At 42.9% G+C, this 20,749-nt stretch overlaps 1 protein-coding gene across 3 annotated transcripts in view; it reads right to left on the bottom strand.

Moving 5' to 3' along the window:
* The window catches only part of nsmfb (NMDA receptor synaptonuclear signaling and neuronal migration factor b), a 36,619-nt gene that overhangs the window by 13,959 nt on the left and 1,911 nt on the right, over nucleotides 1–20,749 (bottom strand). The window contains exons 2-6 of one of the 3 annotated variants that reach the window (XM_044026666.1): nucleotides 11,694–11,755; nucleotides 10,427–11,212; nucleotides 9,704–9,776; nucleotides 8,231–8,236; nucleotides 4,411–4,479 (exon numbers count right to left, since the gene is read on the bottom strand). In XM_044026666.1, coding sequence (XP_043882601.1) covers nucleotides 4,411–4,479; nucleotides 8,231–8,236; nucleotides 9,704–9,776; nucleotides 10,427–11,212; nucleotides 11,694–11,755 — 996 coding nt within the window. The remainder of the gene's footprint in view (nucleotides 1–4,410; nucleotides 4,480–8,230; nucleotides 8,237–9,703; nucleotides 9,777–10,426; nucleotides 11,213–11,693; nucleotides 11,756–20,749) is intronic. The other 2 variants (XM_044026668.1, XM_044026669.1) reach the window with 2 other exon arrangements.

Genomic DNA, 20,749 nt, shown 5'->3' with positions numbered 1-20,749 from the left:
CAATATTTCACACTAAACTGCAATGATTTTGCACCTAGATACAAATATACACCTGAAAATAAGAGGTTTAGTTACACAATAATGACACAAGGTTTGACTTTAGTGATTAAAAACCAAAAACACTGTGCAAAGATCCATGAAAGACGACAACAGGTTAGTTTCAAGCTACACTACAGTCTTCAGCCAATGTGAGACAGACTTTAATTACATTTCTAAATGAGACAGAAGTTTGTCTGAGGCTAATTCTCCACTGCAAGAAAACAAAAGTCCAGCACATGAGAGTCAGTCAGAGTAATGCAGAATCCACAGTGTGTTCAGGAGCTACGAAATCCCTTCAATGACCCTCGTAAATGTCATCACGACTGCAAACATCGCTGCAGTCCACTAAACAAACGCTTGCAGCTGCCACCTTGTGGTGATAGATGGATAACTAAGAAGGTAGCCATTAGGTCAGTTGGAAAAGGAATAGAGTATAAAGCAGAAAACAAAATTCAAGCACATGTTCCTTCAGAGAAAAGAGTCGACTTCAACACAAGAACTCCGTCTCTCATGTTCTTCTCTCTCTGCACAGCAGGGTTTTTCCCCGACATAGTTTCAGATCCAGATCATAAACAAAAGTCTGGGCTCGTGAAACACGACATATGTATGAGTGATATTTGTCGCTCAGAGGAGAAGAAGAAAAAGAACAGAGAGAAGAAACAGAATCCAGAAACAGACGTAAGTGGAACAAACATGTGACTGAAAAACTTAAAAAGGTTAGTTTTTGTTCTGGTTCATCAAAACTCGAGCTTCACACTTGACGCGGTCTCAGCTGCTCGCGTCACTAAATCACCGCTGCTGCGGCTAAAATGAGATGCTGCTCCCGCAGGATTTTACACATCAGGATGAGTTTATTCACAGCGGGGGAAAAACGTCTCAGTGCTTCCACTAAACTCTGTCAAGACAGAGAAGATGAAGCCGGCGATAAGTGGTTTTCTCTCGCCGGGTTTGGACAGTGTACATTTTAATGGACGTCTAATGAAGAGGAGAGAAGACGTCGACGATGGAAAACATGTTTTTTAATCTTCTTTTTAATAAACAACCTTTTTCACCGATGAAAATGAGCCATTTTTTGGGGGAACTTTGGAGGATCATTGGAGTTCAGATGTAAATAAAACAAATCGTAAGAAAGCCAACAACAAACCGATGGTTTGACCAGAAGAGGGCAGTAGATACAAGTATAATTTCAATATTTTACACGAAACTGTCAAGATTTTGCACCTAGAAACACATACACACACAAAATGCCTTCAACGACCCTCGTAAATTTCATGTAAAAACATGTCTGCTGTCCACTACACAACACTGGCTTTAGATGCAGTTTTTCATGTCCCCTCGTCACCTCTGCTGCCCTTGTTTGGAAAATAAACCCCAACGTGACTCATTATTGGATGTTGTGTGTCTCTGCTTCAGGGTCCTCACCACAAAACCTTACATTTTTGAGATGTTGAGACTTGGTTTTGGTGTCAGAATCAGGTGTTGGTGATGGTTAAGGTTCAGGAAAGTGTGTGTTTGTATAACAGGTTCATAATGGTATAAAGCACACACACACACAGTGTCAGCCTTCGCCGGTGTATATTTATCTGCAGTTTCAAGTCATTCCAGAAAAACCCTTGTTGACGCGCCGCGGAGGCAGAGTCTTAAATTAGAGCGATGAGTCAGAGCGCAGGGGGAAACCATCACTCAAACACTGAGTGACAACAGCTTTAAAATCACGGCAGGATTTAGAGTCAGAGTGTGTTTCTGCTAAATATGTCACCAAACTCTCTTTGACCTTTGTAAGAGGTTTCATCTGTGGAACACAGACCATCGTCCTCGACGCAGCCACTCCTGAGGGTCTGTGACACACAAACACACACACACACACACACACACACAGGCTAAAGCAACAAAGGTTGTGTGTGTGATGCGTTGCTGTCGCCAAATATTGATTATTCTGCAGCAGCACAACAGTGAGCTACGGCTCTTTATTGATAGACTTTACTTTTACGTGTCAGTGTTGAGTGAGAAACACTGATTAAACCTGTCTCACACACACACACACACACACACACACAGATAACAGTGTGTTTTTGATGGGTCTATAAAAGAGCAGCTGAGGACTGAGGAGCGAGCAGAGCTTTTGTTTCAGGTGTAAATGGCGGCAGTTTGTCATCGTATCAAGTGGATCAGTGTATGTGTGCATTTTCATATGTTGCCTATCTTTTATGGCTTGATTACATTGACTTTCAAAAGTGACCTATGTAAAAAACCTTCAAACGCAGAGTGGGTGTGGCTACAGACAGGCGGGCATTATTTTGACAATTTCGCGACTTAAAAGCCAGGAAACCTCGGTCACCATGAGTCCACTGGTTTGAGTTCTCGTCCTTCAGTGTATTTATCACGTCAGGGGTCGGCAAATAAATTAAGGACAGTAATTGTAATCAAATAAAGTTGAATCTTTTGAATTTTTTTTTGATCAATTTGAAATGGATTAGTTATAAAAAATGTTCTAGTGTGAGGTGAAAAACCAAATAATGTACCTTTAAACACTACTCTTTAACATCAACAAAATACCAGCACTCTTTATTGTTCTGCTGTGTATGTGTCCATCAGGCAAATATTTCACAATAAAAGCCTTCTTTGAAAATGAATGGCTTCAGGGAACTGAACTGAAATGGTAAAGTGCTTTTACTTTGAAACAACAGGAAGTGTTGGATTATTTTGTTGTGAGAGATTTGACTAAAAATAAACCTGTGAATTGCTGTCGTAAATAAATGATATTTAAATGTGTGCATCAGCGTCTGTGTCATCAAAACCTGCCTGAAAGTTTAGGTGTGAGCTCTTGTTTCTCCCTCTCTCCGGAGACCTGGAACATTCCCACCTTGTAATCAGTGCAGCTGCTCACAATCACCTCATCATCTTCACCTGGTCTCTGCAGAATAAAATCCCTCAGCTCTGCTCACCTTCTCCTTGTCCTCAGAGGATTTCATGTTCCTGCTTCAGCTGCTCTGTTGTTTTAGTTTATCAGTCCTGTGATAATCCTGACGCTTACAAAGCTTCTCCACTAAACTCGTGGGGTTTTATTGTGTGAATAAAACAATGTTGGCTTTTTAAAAACCTGCTCACGTGCTGTGAGTTTGTGACCAAAAACCATCGACACCAAAGCTTCACATGAGGACACATCTTTACTGTCGCCACAAACTCACAAAAGACATGGAAAATTTAGCCTTTGTCTTTGGTTGACAGTTGAAAACAGCTTTAAATGGCTACTTTTAGTTGTATAGTTTCAAGTTTTTATGACGAAAATACACATTTTCAGTGTATTTATACAGAAAAAAACAGAATGTTCATTTCTTACACTATTCTAGAAGAAATGTGAGACTGAGCACTAACGTGGTGGAGAACAAGCTTTATCTCACACATACTGTTAAGACCTTTTAAATGAGTTTGTTTGTTTGTTTGTTTTTACATTAAAGAAATGACACATGTTGCACACCTGACCTGAGCACAACTGTAATTAACAGATTTATCTGGGATTTTATTGATGCCAATACTCATGCTGTTAGCACTGCTAACACATACTAATACTCATCAATACTCAATAAATCAATAAATTGTAGCCAAATATGATAACGGAGAGAAGATGTAGCAGTTATTACTGTTTTCCTGTGAAAAACAAACACACTTAGCTACACACAAGTGTTAGCTTTAGTCAAACTTTTATTAGCATCAGAGATGCGAGGCTGCAACAAGGAACAGCACTTCCATTAGCAGCAAATGCTAGCTTTGCTAAAACCATGAGCTTTGCCTCATAATTAGAGTGTTGTATTTTTGTGTTTCATGTGTTGATACTGTTATATTTACACTATGTCCAAACTACCTTTAGTAAATGTGGAGGAAACTAACATGTGCTAGCATGACACTAGCAGCTTTGTCATTATTCGGGGATGGTTGAGAATCAGGAAAGTCTAAAAAGTAAGTTAGTTATCGTGGTATTGATGTATGTTCCACTTGTAGTTGTAGTTGTTGAAGTTCCTACATACTGTCAATTACACGTGTGTTATTTGTTTCATAGTAACTCTGTTAAACACATAGTACTGTTCACCATTTGGGCTGGTTTTGGTGTTTCCTCTGGGAGTGTGAGGCAACTGAGACCTCCTAAGAGGAGCTAGGACTTTGGTCTGAAAAACTCCAGTTACCGTTTGAAGGTCTACTGTCGACACAGACACAGAGATGCATTTACAAATCAGACAACTGGTCCAATAAGAAACACAATTCTTTTTTAGACCTGCTGTTTTGGTCTAGGCATTATTTTCTTTACTGTGTAACAGGGACAGTCTTGCACCACACAGGACAGGACTGGACAGAACAGGACAGGACACACGGTACCTCTCCATCACGGTGGCTGCCTCCTGCTCTCTTTTCCGTCTCTTTCTTTCAGCAATGCCTCGGAAAGCCCTGCCGGGACGTCAAAGCATGAAGTGGTTTTTAGGGGATGTAAAGTTTTATGTCTTTAGCTGCGCCTGACCAAGTCATTTTTGTCTGAACCCAAACTGACCCAAGGGCACAACTGAAATGACTTTAGCTCATAAATCATTTATAATACAGCCCTGGTTTACAGCTATATATGTATTTATTTTTACACTTGGTTGAACTTTAATTTCACACTGCTGAGAGAAACTAACTGAAGCCCTTTGGGTCTCGTCGGGTTCGGGCATAAATATAAAGTTCCAGTCAGGATGAGGCAACAGCACAGGGGGGTGAACGTGAGGGTTTGTTTAGTCCACAGTGGTTAGTGCAGGGTTTCAGGGTTTGGTTAGCTTCGGTGAGAGGTTACACTGGTTACAGCAGCACACACTCACACACACACACACACACACTAGGACCACAATACAAGTAAAGACAATAAGGAGCAACCACAGAGCTGCAACAGAAAAATTACTTAATGTGTGTCTTTCCTGAGCATAACTCCGCCCAATGCCTGCTGTCGAAAAATTCCAAGAAGTGGACTGAGAGCAAAGGGAAGGGAGTGGGGGCGTGGTGAAATCTAGTGAAATCTGACACTCAGTTCCTGTGTAAGGAACGCCCCCTGACCTCGGACCTTTAACCTCACGATCGCGGTCACCACACAAACACCTACAGTTTGTGGCACTTTTGTCGTATATATTTCACCTTAAATTAGTTGTAGAATATAGTTGAGTTTAATGTTTATCCTTAGACATGTTGCTACGCTGTTGTGTGCACAAAATAAAGTCTTGTTATTGGTTTGTGTTTACAACACGGTGAACGCGGGGGTTTATGTCACTCCCAGGTCTAACTTCCAAGGTCTATGAAGAAATTCAAATGCAGCAGCTGGTGTTTGACCAGAGAGGGCAGTAGACACACCAGCTTATATCACAACAAGTATAATTTGAATACTTTACACTAAACTGTGAAGAGTTGCACCTGGATCAACAAATAACATTAACTCGATACACAAACATGCTGGTTTACACCTGAAGAAAATGTAATTTATGGGTTTAGTTCCATAGTAATGCCTCTACTTTTTACATAAAAAGATAGACATAAAAATGTAGAACTCTAACGTCGCTTGACTGTGAACTTAGTGTAGTTTCTTGACTCTTTCAGATCTTGTGGATTTGCTTTCTTCAGGCTAACTTTACCACAATCTTTATGAGAGAGGGAAAAACAGCGAACGTTCGGAACGAAACCTAATGAAACAGACTGTAATTACATTTCTATAATAGACTTTCTCCGAGGCTAATTCTCCGCTTCAAGAAAACAAAAGTCCAGCACATGCCAGTCAGTGAGAATAATGCAGAACCCACACGAAATCCCTTCAATGACCCTCGTAAATTTCATCACGACTGCAAACATCGCTGCAGTCCACTAACCAGTTCTTGCGGCTGATACAAAGTGCAAAGGGCAAAGTGATACAGACGATTAATTAGCTTTTGAAAACAGCAGCTTAATGTGTAGCTAGTTTTCAGGCTGATTTAATGTCAGTATTATGACATAATGTTACATTCAGGTCAATATGTCCATCTACTTTTGCTCAGTTTTCTATGTTATTTCTTTCCACATTACTTATGTTGAGCATGCAGTATAGTATACAGTATACTTACAATAATCTAATCACTAACTGTCATTGTTTTGAAATGTAGCAATAATTAGCATAAAAACGCATTTGTTCACGTCTATGTTAAGTATGACATGGTAAGTATGAAAGTATGAAAAAGTTGGACCAATGTCACTCCATAGTACATTTAAAACAGATTTTTTCTTAAACTTGTGATTAAATTGCAATTTTTAACGCGTTTACTATGAAAAGTCATGCGATTAATCCTGATTAAATCTTCTAATTGATTGACAGCTCCACTTTTAAGGCGCCATGTTCGCTGTGACAGATTTAATGGTGATGATTTCTCCCGTACGTTGGTCAGCACAGACGAGCGTCTCCCAGCGGGGACAGTAATGTCTTTGACAGGACGTCACACATAATGAGGATCAGTGGTGACAGTGTGTGTCTGAAATGGACTCATGTCCTGTCGCCTGTCTTTGACTGACAGACACACAGACAGCTGACGATCGTCACGGCGACAATGAGCCGAAGCCGCTGGGATCCACGCGGCGCCTTCGTTACCCCGAGGCTTTTCAAGCCTGTGCAGCATCAGGATTATGATTCTTATTCCATCACAAAGTGTCGTCACTTTTTCCTTCACCCTGTCAGTTACTCCACCGTCTGCTGTCGACACAAACAGGAGCGAAGTTTCCCAGCAAATGCTCAAAAACTGTGGGCGTCAACTTAGAGACAACAACAGCTGCTGTTTGTCTGAAAACAACACGATACAAAGACGACGTTCTCTGGCAAACTGTCGCACTGGCGACTCGTGAAGACGTCAAAATGTCAGGAATCTGTTTTAAATTCTGTTTTTTCCCCAGACTTTTGTTCCCCACCTGGTATTGGTTTGGTTTTCCCGCCATTTACCTGACCACGCCCACTTCACCACCCCTGCACTTTTCACCAAGTCAACCTGTGCATACATCACCACGTGCGTGTGATTTATTTTGACCTCATTTGGACTCCTGTACCGTTTCTGTCCTTGAATTTCAATGTTTCGATTTTGGACTGGACTTTAGTTGTTTTTCCTCTCAGCATCTGAGTTTTTTGTTTCCCATAAATTAAATTCTTAAGTATTTTTTTTTGTGTTAAATAAGTGAAAAATATTCTCTGACCTTTTTCAATTAAAATCTGTGGACTTTGTACTACAAATATACAAATATACAGTTATACAGAAGTCTGTCGCTCGTCTGCAACAAAGATTTTCATATTTTAAAAACCGGCCACAGTTTTCTGACGTTTGCAAACATCTATAACTTATCCACTGCTAAAGTTCATCCTGTTCTGAAAGCAGCATTAATGCTTTCATATATGAACTCACATTGTATTTGTGTCCTTTTCATGAGCTGCATCCGTGTCTATTTTTACACACAACAACAATAAAAATGTATTCACTGGAAGCCGCTTACGTGACGGTCATATGAGCTTTAGGGCAAACTTTAAGGGTCAGATTATTTCTGCTCATTGAAGACGCTAATCCACGACAATGTGAGCCTGAAAAGATGATGTAGTGTACTTTTCCTCCTAGAGGGCAAATGTGGAGTTGCAAGAGGGTGGTTGAAGGCTTTTATTATTATTAATAGTAGTTTTGTCATCATTATAATACTGAGATTAAAATAAAGATATTATTATTATTATTATCATTATCATTATTATTATCACAAGCTGTTTTACATCTGCTCCTGGTCTCTCACCATTTTTCCTTTCACCACAACCAGCCCAGGCAGATGCTGCTCATCTGTGATGGTTCTGGTTCAGTTGTTTTTATTCTCTCAGTAACGGCTTCTGCTCTTTTTTTTCTTCAGTCTTCTTGATTTTTTTCATTTATTAATTATCATATTGATAATTCCTGTACACCTTGTATTTTTTCCCATTCTTGTTTTAAACCAGGTTTTTGTGGTGTTTAAATTTCATTTTTATTTGTTTCTGCTTCTGCTTCAAACACCTGAGGCCAAGCTCTTGAAGCCTGAAGGACATTGAAGACCGAGGACAGAAGCACACGAGGGATAAAACAGGTTCAAGACAACATCACTGAACTGAGAGAGAGTCAGCAACGCGCCGGGGGCGTTTAAAAGAAGAGCTACTCACGATATTCTTCAGTCGCAGTTTGGAAAACAGCCATGGAGAGAAGAAGAAGAAGAAGAAGGAGAAGGAGAAGGAGAAGTTAGCAGCAGGGTCAGCCAGATAACATACACACACACACACACACTTCAGAGACTGCTTTCAATCTGAGGTGAAGTTACACCGAGAAGTGAGAAAATAGACATTTGAAGAAAGGAACAGCCACTTTATTAGGTACACTCATCTACCACTTTATCCTCCACATGAGGGTTGCTGGTGCCAATCCCAGCTGACACAGTAACACTTTATTATTTATCGTCATTGGCTGATTATGAGTGTACTTGTGTTAACAAGCCGTACCTAATAAAGAGGTCGAGCGAGAAAAGGTGAACATGATAACGATGATAATGAAGATGATGATGATTATCATTATTATTTGGAGCTGCATCTTCCTTTTCATTGTATGTTGTACAATGACAATCAAATAATGTTTAAACACGTTTATCTTCACATGAAGGACTGTCGTCTGTCTCAGGATCTGTCGTCTGTCTCAGGATCTGTCCTGATCTGATCTGTCTGTCCTCATCACATCACAGGTGAAAGAGACACTCAGTACAGACCATAATAGAGACGAGGACGGAAACAGCTGGACATGAGAGACGAGAGAAGAGTGTGGGAGAGAGGAGGGCGGAGCCTCCGCTGTCTGAGGGTCATAATTAAAACATCTGAGTGATGAGCAATAATTAACTCGTCACAGTGTGTGTGTGTGTGTGTGTGTGTAGGCTCTTCTGTCTTTTTAGTAATTGTATATTTGATGTTTAATTTGATAGAAAAATCTCCTTTAATATAGTTTTCTGATTCTTTTTCTCATGTAAAAGCAATAATTCCGGTGTTTGATTTCTTTGTGTTTCTGTTTGACGTGGATGTTGTAGCGTCTGCAGGAGCGAGGAGGAGGTAGTTCCTCATTAATCTTGGACATTTATAATTACTGCTGAAATGAAAACAAAGGGAAACTCAAAACATGAAAATAAAAAAACAAACAAACAAAACTGATATTTGATCATTTCTGATTAAAATGACAGTTTAATCTTAAAAAAACCTGCATTTACTAACGTGTTGAAAGCAGAATTAATTGCTTAATTAATACTGTTTTGATCCTAAATGAATGAATTGGTTTGAGTGTTTTCTTTAAGTAAAAACAACTTTCCCTTATTTTAGATTCATTATTATGGGAAAACTAATTCATATTTATTATAATAAAATGAAGATTGGTGAACACAGATCGACGTATTATGGACCAAACAACTACTCGATGAATGAAGGAATTTATTTTAGTATTTCTGCATTTTAGAAACATGTTTCTGTTAAAGATCAGACGATGAACGACGACCGTGTTTTACTGTCTGATCAAATCAGAGGAATGTGAGGATTTGGACGTGGAACACGATGAGTTTGAAGCGTTTGTTGAGTGGGCGTGAAGGCGTGGATCTGCGTACTCACGCCTGCATGGTGGTGGTGGCGGTCTGAAAGCTGAACATGTTCTCTTTGGGGAACCAGCTGTTTGCTGCATCCTCTGCAAACACACAACAACGAGTGAATGAACAATGACACAGTTACAAATAGTAATAAACTTTATGTGTAGAGCACAAAACAATAATTATTATCATTATATCATTTCATCAGAAATCAATTGCACATTGTTCTAAATGTACCTTCAATTAAAATATTATCTAAGCTGATAATGTTGTATTCCACCTGCATGTGGATTTCCAAAATAAAATCATCTACTTCCTCATCTATTATTAGTAGCTCATCTATTACCACAAGGTGACAGCAGCAATGATTACATAAGTAACGAGGTTCCTTGAAAGCATCTTGTAGCTTCTCCTCTAAAATCAACAAGCTGTGGGCCGAGCTGAAGTCACAAGATTTACTATTTTCCTTGAATGCATCTTGTAGCTGTTGTAACAAACACAATAATGTACAATTAATGATTATAAAATGGCTTCTCTCTCTCTTTGGTGAAAATGTGTGTTTTCAGAAGCAATTTAAAAGATTCCGCAGGTTCTAGAACTGGGTCACAGGAAGAACCAGGTCTACTAACAATGAACCTGAGGTCTTTAACCATGAAGTGCTTTCACGATTACAAGTTAAATCTTTAAATCAAATGTAAAACTGCAAGAAATACTGATATAACAGCTGTGTGGACATTATTGTCCTCACCTCTGTCTTCAGTCGACGTTCTGTCCTCGCTGTACATCCTCTCCAGCTTCTTGCGCTGCTTGTCTCCGTCCCTCGGGGACGTGTCCAGGTCCAGTGAGCGCTGGCTCTGACATGGCGCTCGGATGCAGGCCACGCAGTCCGCGGTGTCGTCCTTGGACGCCGCTCGTCTCAGCCCCCAGTCTCGGGCGTTGTTGCCGTCCCCCGAGCTCTGCAGCGGTTGAGACGTGGACGCCAGTCCTCCATGGTGCTGGGGGACGTGGTGGTGGTGGTTGCTGCGATGGTGGCCGCTGCGGTGGTGACTGCTGCGGGGGGCCAAGGCGGACGGTTGGCTGGTGCAGGATGGGTTGTTGTTAGGGTTGGTGGCCTGGGAGGGATTCTGGTCCCTGGAGGTCTTTATCACCTCCAACTCCAGGCTCTCCACACTGCTGCGGCTCCCCAGCGTCATCCCTCCTTCCCTGCTGATGGTGTAAACCCTGGCGGGCTTCAGTGCCACACTGCCCTCCTGGCTCCTAGAACGCGACGGTTCCTCTGCGGAGAGGCTTCGCTCCACGGAGAGTTGACGTTTGGAGGCGGCCGCAGGCGCCAGAGGCTGCAGGCTGCAGCTGCTGCTGACCAGAGGCTGAGACCGAGACAGGGCAGGAGCTCCAGGAGTGGACTGGACCGAGCGGACGGGTTTTGCTACAGGCAAACAGCGGCTCTGAGGAGGCAGGTTGTTGTTGTGCAAACGCTGGCCAACGTCTGGAGACTCGCAGTCTTGAGCAGCGAAGGTGTCGGACAATAAATGATCTGAATGTTTACGATGAGAGAAGATGGAGAAGACGAAGAATCTGCTGTCAATCAAACTCTTAAACTAAGTCTGTCGACGTCACATCAGCTCGACTGGAACCTGAGAGCTCGTGTAACATCCTGAGTAGTCTTGAGTTCTGTTTCCTGTCTTATTTTGAAATAATCACCACTGCCTCTCAAAAATGGACAAAATGTTGGAAAATTTGGGAAATTTCCAACTTAGACAATTGTTTAGTTTTGTCCACGAACCAAAGATATTCAGTTCACTGTCACAGCTGAGCTTTATGAATATATATATATATATGTAAATAATTAAGGGTGCATTCACACCAGTTTGTGTGTTCAGTTCGTTTCACTGTGTGAAAGCAAACTCGGACCGGATCTAGTGGAGACTATCAGGTGTGAGACGACGTCTCAGAACTCAGACGATTAGAACATCAGTCAGTCGAGAATCGTGTGTGTGTGTGTGTGTGTGCGTTACCTGCTCCGTTGCGGTTCTCCGTGTTGGCGTTGGACAAATATTCTCCGAAGGCTCTGGCCGCTCTGTGGAGACAAACACAGAGAAGCAGCAGTTAGATCCTCAGACTCTCACACACACACACACACACACACACATTTCCATCCTCTCCATATCTGACTGAACAGTCCAGTCTCGTCCGTCTGTCACTGAGGTGACGCTGTGTTCTGCAGGGTTTGGTCAAACAGCTTGAGACACAGCTGATGAGACTCTCACAGGAGACGGAGATGGAGACGGAGACGTCGCTGTGTTTAAAGCGCCGTCGCGGGAACAGAGAGCCACGGCTCGTCTTTTTGGCAGGAACAGCGAGGAACTGGCAGAGTGTCAGGAACATGTATGTCTCAGAATGTGTCCACGCTCTGAGACATGATGTCCTCGCTTCATTCTCAACTCTTAACTCAGACTTTATTCTGTTTGTGCTGCCAGGTTTTTTTATTCTGGAATAAAATATGTTTAATTTTCAGCATCAGTGAGAACAAAGTTAGAGGAAAGTACAGTATATACTGTATCTGCAGCCTGAGGAGGGAGGGAAGGAAGGAAGGAAGGAAGGGCGGTAGGTAGTTTCGTCTGCAAAATAAATGTACTTACACTTAGAAAATATTTGACATATATATATAGATTATATATATATATATATATAGATTATATATATATGATCTTCATCTAAGTCAAACACAGTCTTCTGAAACTAATACCTCACAAACAATGATATGTTTTTCTGTTTTTATTGAACACACAACATAAACACTCACAGTGCAGGGTGGTAAAAGTATGTGAACCCTGAGGCTAATGACTTCTCATCGGAGTCAGGAGTCAGCTGACCTGGAGTCAATGAGACGAGGTTGCAGGTGTTGGTTCAAGTTATAAAAACAAACTATTGCTATTCTCAAGAAGGACTGTGTGATGTGAACCATGCCTCGCACAAACGAGCTCTCAGAAGCCTACGAGTAAGAATTGTTGACTTGCATAAAGATGGACAGGGTTACACAAGTATCTCTGAAAGCCTTGATGTTCATCAGTCCACGGTAAGACAAATGGAGAAAGTTCAGCACTGTCGCTTCTCTCGCTACGAGTGGCTTCCTGTAAAGACTTACAGAAATCTGTGACACATGCTAACATCTCTGTTGACAAACCTACGATACGTAAAACATTGAGGACAACACGGAGGAAGCCACTCCTGTAAGCACCTGGATGTTCCACAACACAGAAGAAACCAAAGTTGAGTTTTTTGGAAGGAACACACAACGATATGTGTGCAGAGAAAAAGGAAGGCACAGCACACCAACATCAGAACCTCATCCCAACTGTGCAGCGTGGTGGAGGAGGCATCATGGACAGATTGTCATCATCAATGGAAAAAGACATTTTGCAGGAGAACTTAACGCCACCTGTCCACCAATGGACGCTCGACAGAGGATGAAGCAACAGGACAACGACACAAAGCACAGAAGAAAATCCACCTTCTGGAGTGATCCGGTCAGAGTCCTCAACCTGAATGAGATGCTATGACCTCAAGAGAGCGATCCACACCAGACATCCCAAGAACATTGCTGAACTGACACAGTTTTGTAAAGAAGAATGATTCAAACTTCCTCGTGACTGTTGTGCAGGTCTGATCTGCTCAATCAGTTATTAAATCAAGGTTCACAGACTTTGTCCACCCTGCACCCTGCATGTTTACATTATGTGTTCAATGAAAACATGAAAACATGTAATAAGACAGTGTTTGTCTGTTGTGACTTTGATGAAGATCAGATCACAATCTATGATCTATGGTTCACATACTTTTTCTTGCAGCTGTGTGTATGATGTATATCCTCATTGATCAGACTGAATAAAATTATAATAACTGACGTCAAATATCGACCGACCGTCTGCTGCTCTGACTTCTACAGAATGGAACTGATTATTGGAAAAATAAAACCCATGTATTTACATTTGTATTCCTGAAACACACACACACACACACACACACACACACATCAGTGGCTTCAGTGTAAACACACAGACTCATCCTTAGAAGAACATGTGCAGCAGCATGCAGAGCAAGAAATAGGCCACACACACACACACACACACACACACACACACACACACACACACACACACACACACGCACACACACACACAATATGCTGTGTGCATGCACACATGGTGAAATCCCAGAGGAGCTGCAGTGAAATGGAATTGCTGTGTTGTTGCTGAGGTTTGTGTGACACACTAATTAAATATGAGGCAGCACGTGCAGCAGCAGGAGGAGGAGGAGCAGGAGGAGGAGGAGCAGGAGGAGGAGGAGGGGGCAATGCAATCTTCTCTGATGAATCTACTTGACTTTGTCCCTCCATATATTTTCACTGAGTGAAAGTTGATGGAGGACGAATCGCTGCAGCGTCCTGATTCTCTGATACATTAGTTTTTGATCTTTGTTTTTATGTCTTTTAAATTTACAAAGATTGTGGAGCTGGCCCGGCAATCTGTGCCGGGCCAGTTTTGGTCCACGGGCCACATGTTTGCCTCCGTGTTGTGAAACATGAACATGAACTAAACGGCTCGCAATAGTTTGGAGAAGAAAATGTATATTATTACATCATCAAACACCAGCTGCTGTGAGGGCCCCTTAACTTAGGGCCCCATAAATGCTTGTGCCGGCCCTGCCTCAACCAGGTCTGCTGCTACAAACACGAGGGACTTTTACATGAAGGTTATAAAATAACTCTCCTGCTGCTGCCGCTGCTGCTGCTGTTACTGCTGCTGCTGCTGCTGCTGTTACTGCTGCTGCTGTTACTGCTGCTGCTGCTGTTACTGCTGCTGCTGCTGCTGTTCTGCTGCTGCTGTTACTGCTGCTGTTGCTGCTGCTGCTGCTGTTACTGCTGCTGCTGTTACTGCTGCTGCTGCTGTTACTGCTGCTGCTGCGCTGCTGCTGCTGCTGTTACTGCTGCTGCTGCTGCTGTTACTGCTGCTGCTGCTGTTACTGCTGCTGCTTACTGTTACTGCTGCTGCTGTTACTGCTGCTGTTGTTACTGCTGTTGCTGTTACTGCTGCTGCTGTTACTGCTGTTGCTGCTGCTGCTGCTGTTACTGCTGCTGCTGCTGCTGTTACTGCTGCTGTTGCTGCTGCTGCTGCTGTTGCTGCTGCTGCTGTTACTCTTGCTGCTGCTGCTGCTGCTGCGCTGCTGTTACTGTTACTGCTGCTGCTGTTACTGCTGCTGCTGCTGTTACTGCTGCTGTTACTGCTGCTGCTGCTGTTACTGCTGCTGCTGCTGTTACTGCTGCTGCTGTTGCTGCTGCTGCTGTTACTGTTACTGCTGCTGCTGTTACTGCTGCTGCTGCTGTTACTGCTGCTGCTGGCTGCTGCTGCTGTTACTGCTGCTGCTGCTGTTGCTGCTGCTGTTACTGCTGCTGCGCTGCTTGCTGCTGCTGTTACTGCTGCTGCTGCTGCTGTTACTGCTGCTGCTGCGCTGCTGTTACTGTTACTGCTGCTGTTACTGCTGCTGCTGCTGCTGTTACTGCTGCTGCTGTTGCTGCTGCCGCTGTTACTGCTGCTGCTGCTGCTGTTACTGCTGCTGCAGCTGCTATTACTGTTGCTGCTGCTGTTACTGCTGCTGTTACTGCTGCTGCAGCTGCTGTTACTGTTACTGCTGCTGCCGCTGTTACCGCTGCTCTCTTGCTGCTGCACCAACATCTCATCTTATTTATTTCTTTTTTTACCTGCATGTTTTCAACCATGTGACATGTGAAGAAAACACGAAGAGTGAGACGTGTTTGTGAGACCAAAATAGAACGGAACGATCGAGCGTAAAGATCGAGGAGACAGGGGAGGAGGGAGGAGGGAGGAGGGGGAAGGAATAATAAGGCGACTTACGACTAAAATAAGTGTAGGAGGACATGGAGGACAGAGGACACAGATGATCCCTTGATGTTATTATACAAGATTAACAGAATATGAAGAACTCTGTTAGAGTGTGACTGATGAAGTGTGTGAGACACCTGAGGATACAGAGAAAGACAGACAGACAGACAGAGACACTTGGACACTAATGAGGACTAAAGCAGATTTAAAGTTGTGACCATGCTGTGGCCTCCATGTTCCAGTGTCCTGTCTGTCCTCACAACTGCTGTGTGCAGCAGGACAGTTTTAAATCATGAATGTTATAAACATAATACATTTAAATGTAAATATTATTATTACATACTTCAACCAGTGTTTCACAGCTTTGGTTCATTCTCAGCCTGAGGACAAGAGGACAAGAGGACAAGAGGACAAGAGGACAAGGTACCTGATCCTGTGTGTGAGAGTGAACGATGCAGCCATGAAAGTTTAATTAATTCCTTCATAATCGAGACATTTGTGCAACAGCAGCAGTTTCTACACCGTAATGTCTCCGTGTCTCTGTCTGTCTCAGTGTCTCAGTGTCTCTGTGAGCTTTGACTAATAAAAGCCTGATGACTTCATTAAGAGACACTTGCTCGGCTTCACTTCAGTGGAAACAAAGGCCATGAGTCATGTAATTACCCGTATTTCCCACGAGGACAAGAGAGCGTTCATTACCAAGAGGAACAAGACAGGGAAGAGAAAAGAAAAGAAAAGAAAAGAAAAGAAAAGAAAAGAGAAAAGAAAAGAAAAGAGAAGAAAAAGGAAAAGAAAAAGAAAAAGAAAAAGAGAAAAGAAAAGAGAAAAAGAAAAAGAAAAAGAAAAAGAAAAAGAAAAAGAAAAAGAAAAGATAAAAAAGAAAAGAGAAAGAAAAAGAAAAGATAAAAGAAAAGAAAAGAAAAGAGAAAAGAAAAGAAAAAGAAAAAGAAAAAGAAAAGATAAAAGAAAAGAAAAGAGAAAAGAAAAGAGAAGAGAAGAAAAGAGAAGAGAAAGACTGGAGACAGAAGACACAGAGGAGACACGAGGTCGTAGAGAAGCAGATTTCAGGGTCAAAGATCGAGAGACTGTGACGACAAATTCAATTTCTGACATTATTGAATATTAATATTTTCTATTTAAGCAGATTACTGCAGAGCGGTGATGAAACATGTGACAGTTACACGTCAGGAGGTCACGGTGTGGGCGGGGCATCTCCCGATCACTGAGGGTCATCAGAGGTCGTTTTTCACAATGACGGACAGTGAAATCAATATCTTCTATCTCTGAGGTCTTTTCCAGTATTGTACAGTCAGATTATTGCTTTTCTTTGCTTCACTGTAACCAAGTGGATGTTTTTCTGCAGAATAATCTAAACATCTTTTATTCGAGCTGAAAACATGGCTGCCAGCATGTAGCCACTTCACTGAAGGCTCACGTGATGCATGTCAGCTATTTGCAGCTCGATCTCAGTGTTACATGAAACTTTTCTGGCTGAAAACCTAAAAGTTTCTCTCCCACATTAAAGCTCAGAGAGAAAATCAGTGCTTTCAGCTCACGGGGACACAGGAGCTGCCTCGTGTGGTCACTTTGTGTCACTGACAGAAATCTGAACCATGGTTCTTTTAACGCAGAAGTGACAAAATAAGACATTTGAACGTAGTGATGGAGGCAGCAGTGGATCAACAACAACTCCTGTGTGTGTGATTTTCTCTCGGGGCTTTGGTGTGGGAGAGTGAGTGAGTTTATAAACATGAACCATCACTTGTCTGTTTGGCGACTCAAGATGGCCGCCCCGGTGAGGCAAGACCCCCTTACCTTATACGTAAATAATAGAAAAGTCTTTTTTCTGACAGCGATTACACACAAACACAAACTACTACCAGCACTCGTGGGCGGTAAATTCAATCCCTGCCAACAAACCCTCGTAAAATGTTGCATCTCTAATGTCTTGGCGAGGGTTTTTCAGTCGTCGCCATGGTTACCACACTGTCCTCGAGTGTGTGTTTATACGTTATATATCAGACAGTGGATTAATATGATGAGAGATTCTTCTGCACAACAGGAACATACACTATCTGTATTTTCATGTTTTTATTGCTTATTCTGTCCATACTTGTCGACCTCTGATGTATTTTTTGCAGTAATTTGATTTTCTACAGTGTGCGATCAATCTAATCTAATCTCACGTAATCTAATCTCATCTCAAGTGCTCCTCACTGAAGTATAAATCAGAGTTTTGTTAATTACGCCTCTCCACGAGTCTGGTTTCTGTAACTCCGTGTCACACTTGTAAATAATTAAGACGCGCCGTCATGGAGTCGACGCACGTCCTCGTTATTAAAGATGATAAATCTCTTATTTGAGTTCCCTGCACTGAGGACGCAGATGTTTTTATGGCGAGCAGTCGGCGTGAACCGTGACCGGAGCCAATCTGAGCACCGATGAGAGGACGGGGGGACGGGGACGGGGCGTCACCGCCGGTCACTCGGCCATGAAATCCCATGAAACGTGTGATGCTGAGCAGTTTCCCCGCAGAGGTGACTCTGAAATATTAAAGTTGCTGCGTCTTTTATCGCGAGGCTCATCAAAGCAGATGGTCGGCTCTTTCATGTGTGCGGTCATGAAGGGGGAACGTTCACACGTTCACACGTTCACACCTCAGCTGCTTTCATATGATTCAATAAAGACAGTCGACAAAATAATCCCTTTATAGAGTTTTTTACTGGAATGATTGAGGTGGTTCTTGTGGTTCAGTACGGTACAGTTTGGAATGGTAAAGTCCTGGATCTGAAAACAGTATCTTGGTTTTCTGTTCCCGATGGAACGCAACACAACCGCCCGTCAGTCGACCGTACCATTTTACTCTGGAACTCCCGAAGACTGGAACTGCTGGGGCTGGTTGTTTTTGTAAAAAAAAACACGTACCATACTGAACCAAACTGAACCGTTCCAATACTTTAACATGATTCTACAAAAACACACTTTACAGGAACTAGAAAGATAAGAGTTCAGGAACTCCATCATGGTACAGTTGAGTTTTTACTAAAAGTCCTGGGTCTGATTCTGATTCTATAAAAACTGAAAATAATCCCTTTATGGTGTTTTCTGTATTTGTTGAATTTTAGGATGTGACACAAATGATTTCATTCTACAATTTAACAGAATTGAAATGTTGTAGTTTGTGTTCACAGTTCCTCGTTGATTATTTACAGAGACCATGACACTCAGTCCTCAGGTCTGATCACACATTAGCATCACAATGCAGAGTCACTTTTCACACGCTGCTGATTCATTTCTCTCCACAGAGAAACTCGACGCAGGTCGTCCTCGTGTGCTCAGATAAAATAACACGGCGGGAACACAAGCAGGACCACGTATGTAAATTCAGGACGCACAGGAGGAGGAGGAGTTTAGTCTGATCCACGAAAGATTCCTGATTTATAACGTGTAGCTGTGCGACACGTCTGCAGAGAAGAAACCGTCGTCTCTGCTCCTGAAGTGAACGTAGAAGACGGTGGTTTCTTCTCTGCAGACGTTTGCACAAGAATTCCAGAGAACTGAAACAACGCTTTGACTGCTACGTGACTTCTATTTAAAATACCCTGCAACCACGCGGTTGGTGTCGTGGTTAGCATCGAGACAAACAGTCTGTATGTAACTTTAAGGACCTTTCGAACAGAGGCAGTCAGAAACCATGTGAGGTGAACTAATCACCGGACGCTCACTTGACCGTGGTGTGGTAAAGGAGCGAACACTGCGTTTGTTCAGCCGAGAACAACATGATTAATGGATTGTGAGTGTCGTTGAATGTGCATCGTAGCCTTGCAGCTGAAAATGACACAGTCATGTGTATCAGGGTCCAAAACTAAGCAGATGAAGAAGATATTAACGCGTTCACAGAGGTTTTACATCCAAACTCACATCGGCCTGGAGCCAAAGCGCACGTCACAGCACTGAGTGAATGCTAATTCATTTACGCCGATAAAAACCCGTTTAAAGCCGGGTTTTCTGAGCACCGGTAATCTGGTGTTAGAGAGAAGTGAAGCTCGTAAACAACAGATGAACTCAGATCATCCGACACCATCACAAATCCCAGGTCGGCTCAGACGGAGCCGCGGGGATTCAGAGGCGGAGTCATCGCTCACACAGATCCATTAAAGCCGCTGTCAGCTGCAGCGCGGCTCATCATCACTGATAAGACCTGGAACCAGAACCCACCAGTCTGAGCCCGGGTCCACGCGAGCTGCGTCTGAGCGTCTACTGCCGGAGACGGCAGTGATTTATGAGGATTAAGCCTGAGGTGTGAAAATACAGGCGAGGGAGGCGGAGAGAGAGACAGAGACAGAGAGACAGAGGGAAAATAAACAGAGGAGTACAGAGGGAGGGACAGAGAGACAAATGGAGTTGGCAAATGAGTGCATGAGTGAGTGTAGGTGTCGAGTGTGTAAGTGAGATGGAAAAGGTCGTTCAGCATATGTGCTTTTGTTTCAGTGCAGAGCAGCGGTGAACACAGGAGGAGAAGAGTGGGAGTGAGAACCCAGAGGAGGAGGAGGAGAAGAAGGAGAAGAAGAAGAAGGTGTCCTCCATGTCTCTGAGGGTCAGTGAAGTGGGCAGATGCTGTGAGTGAACATTAGTCATCCTGCAGCCTGTGGACCAGCGGCTCACTGATGTGACAACATGACTCATGACACCTTTTAATGATGTGACCCACACACACACACACACACAGGAGGGTGTTGGTGATAACCTCTGACCAAAGACCTTTTATTTACCGTGTTGTTAATGAACTTCAGCTGAATGACAGAGTGAACAGAAGAGACAGACAACTTTACAAACACAGTCGACGCACAAACGTGAGTGGATGTGAATTCCACGTCCACCGAATTGTGCTAACGACACGTAAGTCGCTCCAACGTTGGCGTTGAAACTTTGGCGAATGATCAACCAGCGTGAGATTCTCCGTGTTATGTTCGGTACGTGCCGGTGAGAAAATGAGGATTTCTGTGTGTGTGTGTGTGTGTGTGTGTGTGTGGACACACGGAGGAGCGACATGCACCAGGACAAACGATGAAAAGGAGAGAAATGTTGACAGTGAACATTCACATTTGGTGTGAACGCAAAGCTAGTAGTTAGAGCTGGTTCAGGAAAACCTGGACCAGGTCTTAGTGACG

Source organism: Solea senegalensis, linkage group LG5, assembly GCF_019176455.1.
Source record: "Solea senegalensis isolate Sse05_10M linkage group LG5, IFAPA_SoseM_1, whole genome shotgun sequence".
Taxonomy (NCBI): Eukaryota; Metazoa; Chordata; class Actinopteri; order Pleuronectiformes; family Soleidae; genus Solea; species Solea senegalensis.
The sequence above is the reverse complement of the archived record's forward strand: the minus strand, read 5'-3'. Positions and strand labels throughout refer to the sequence as shown.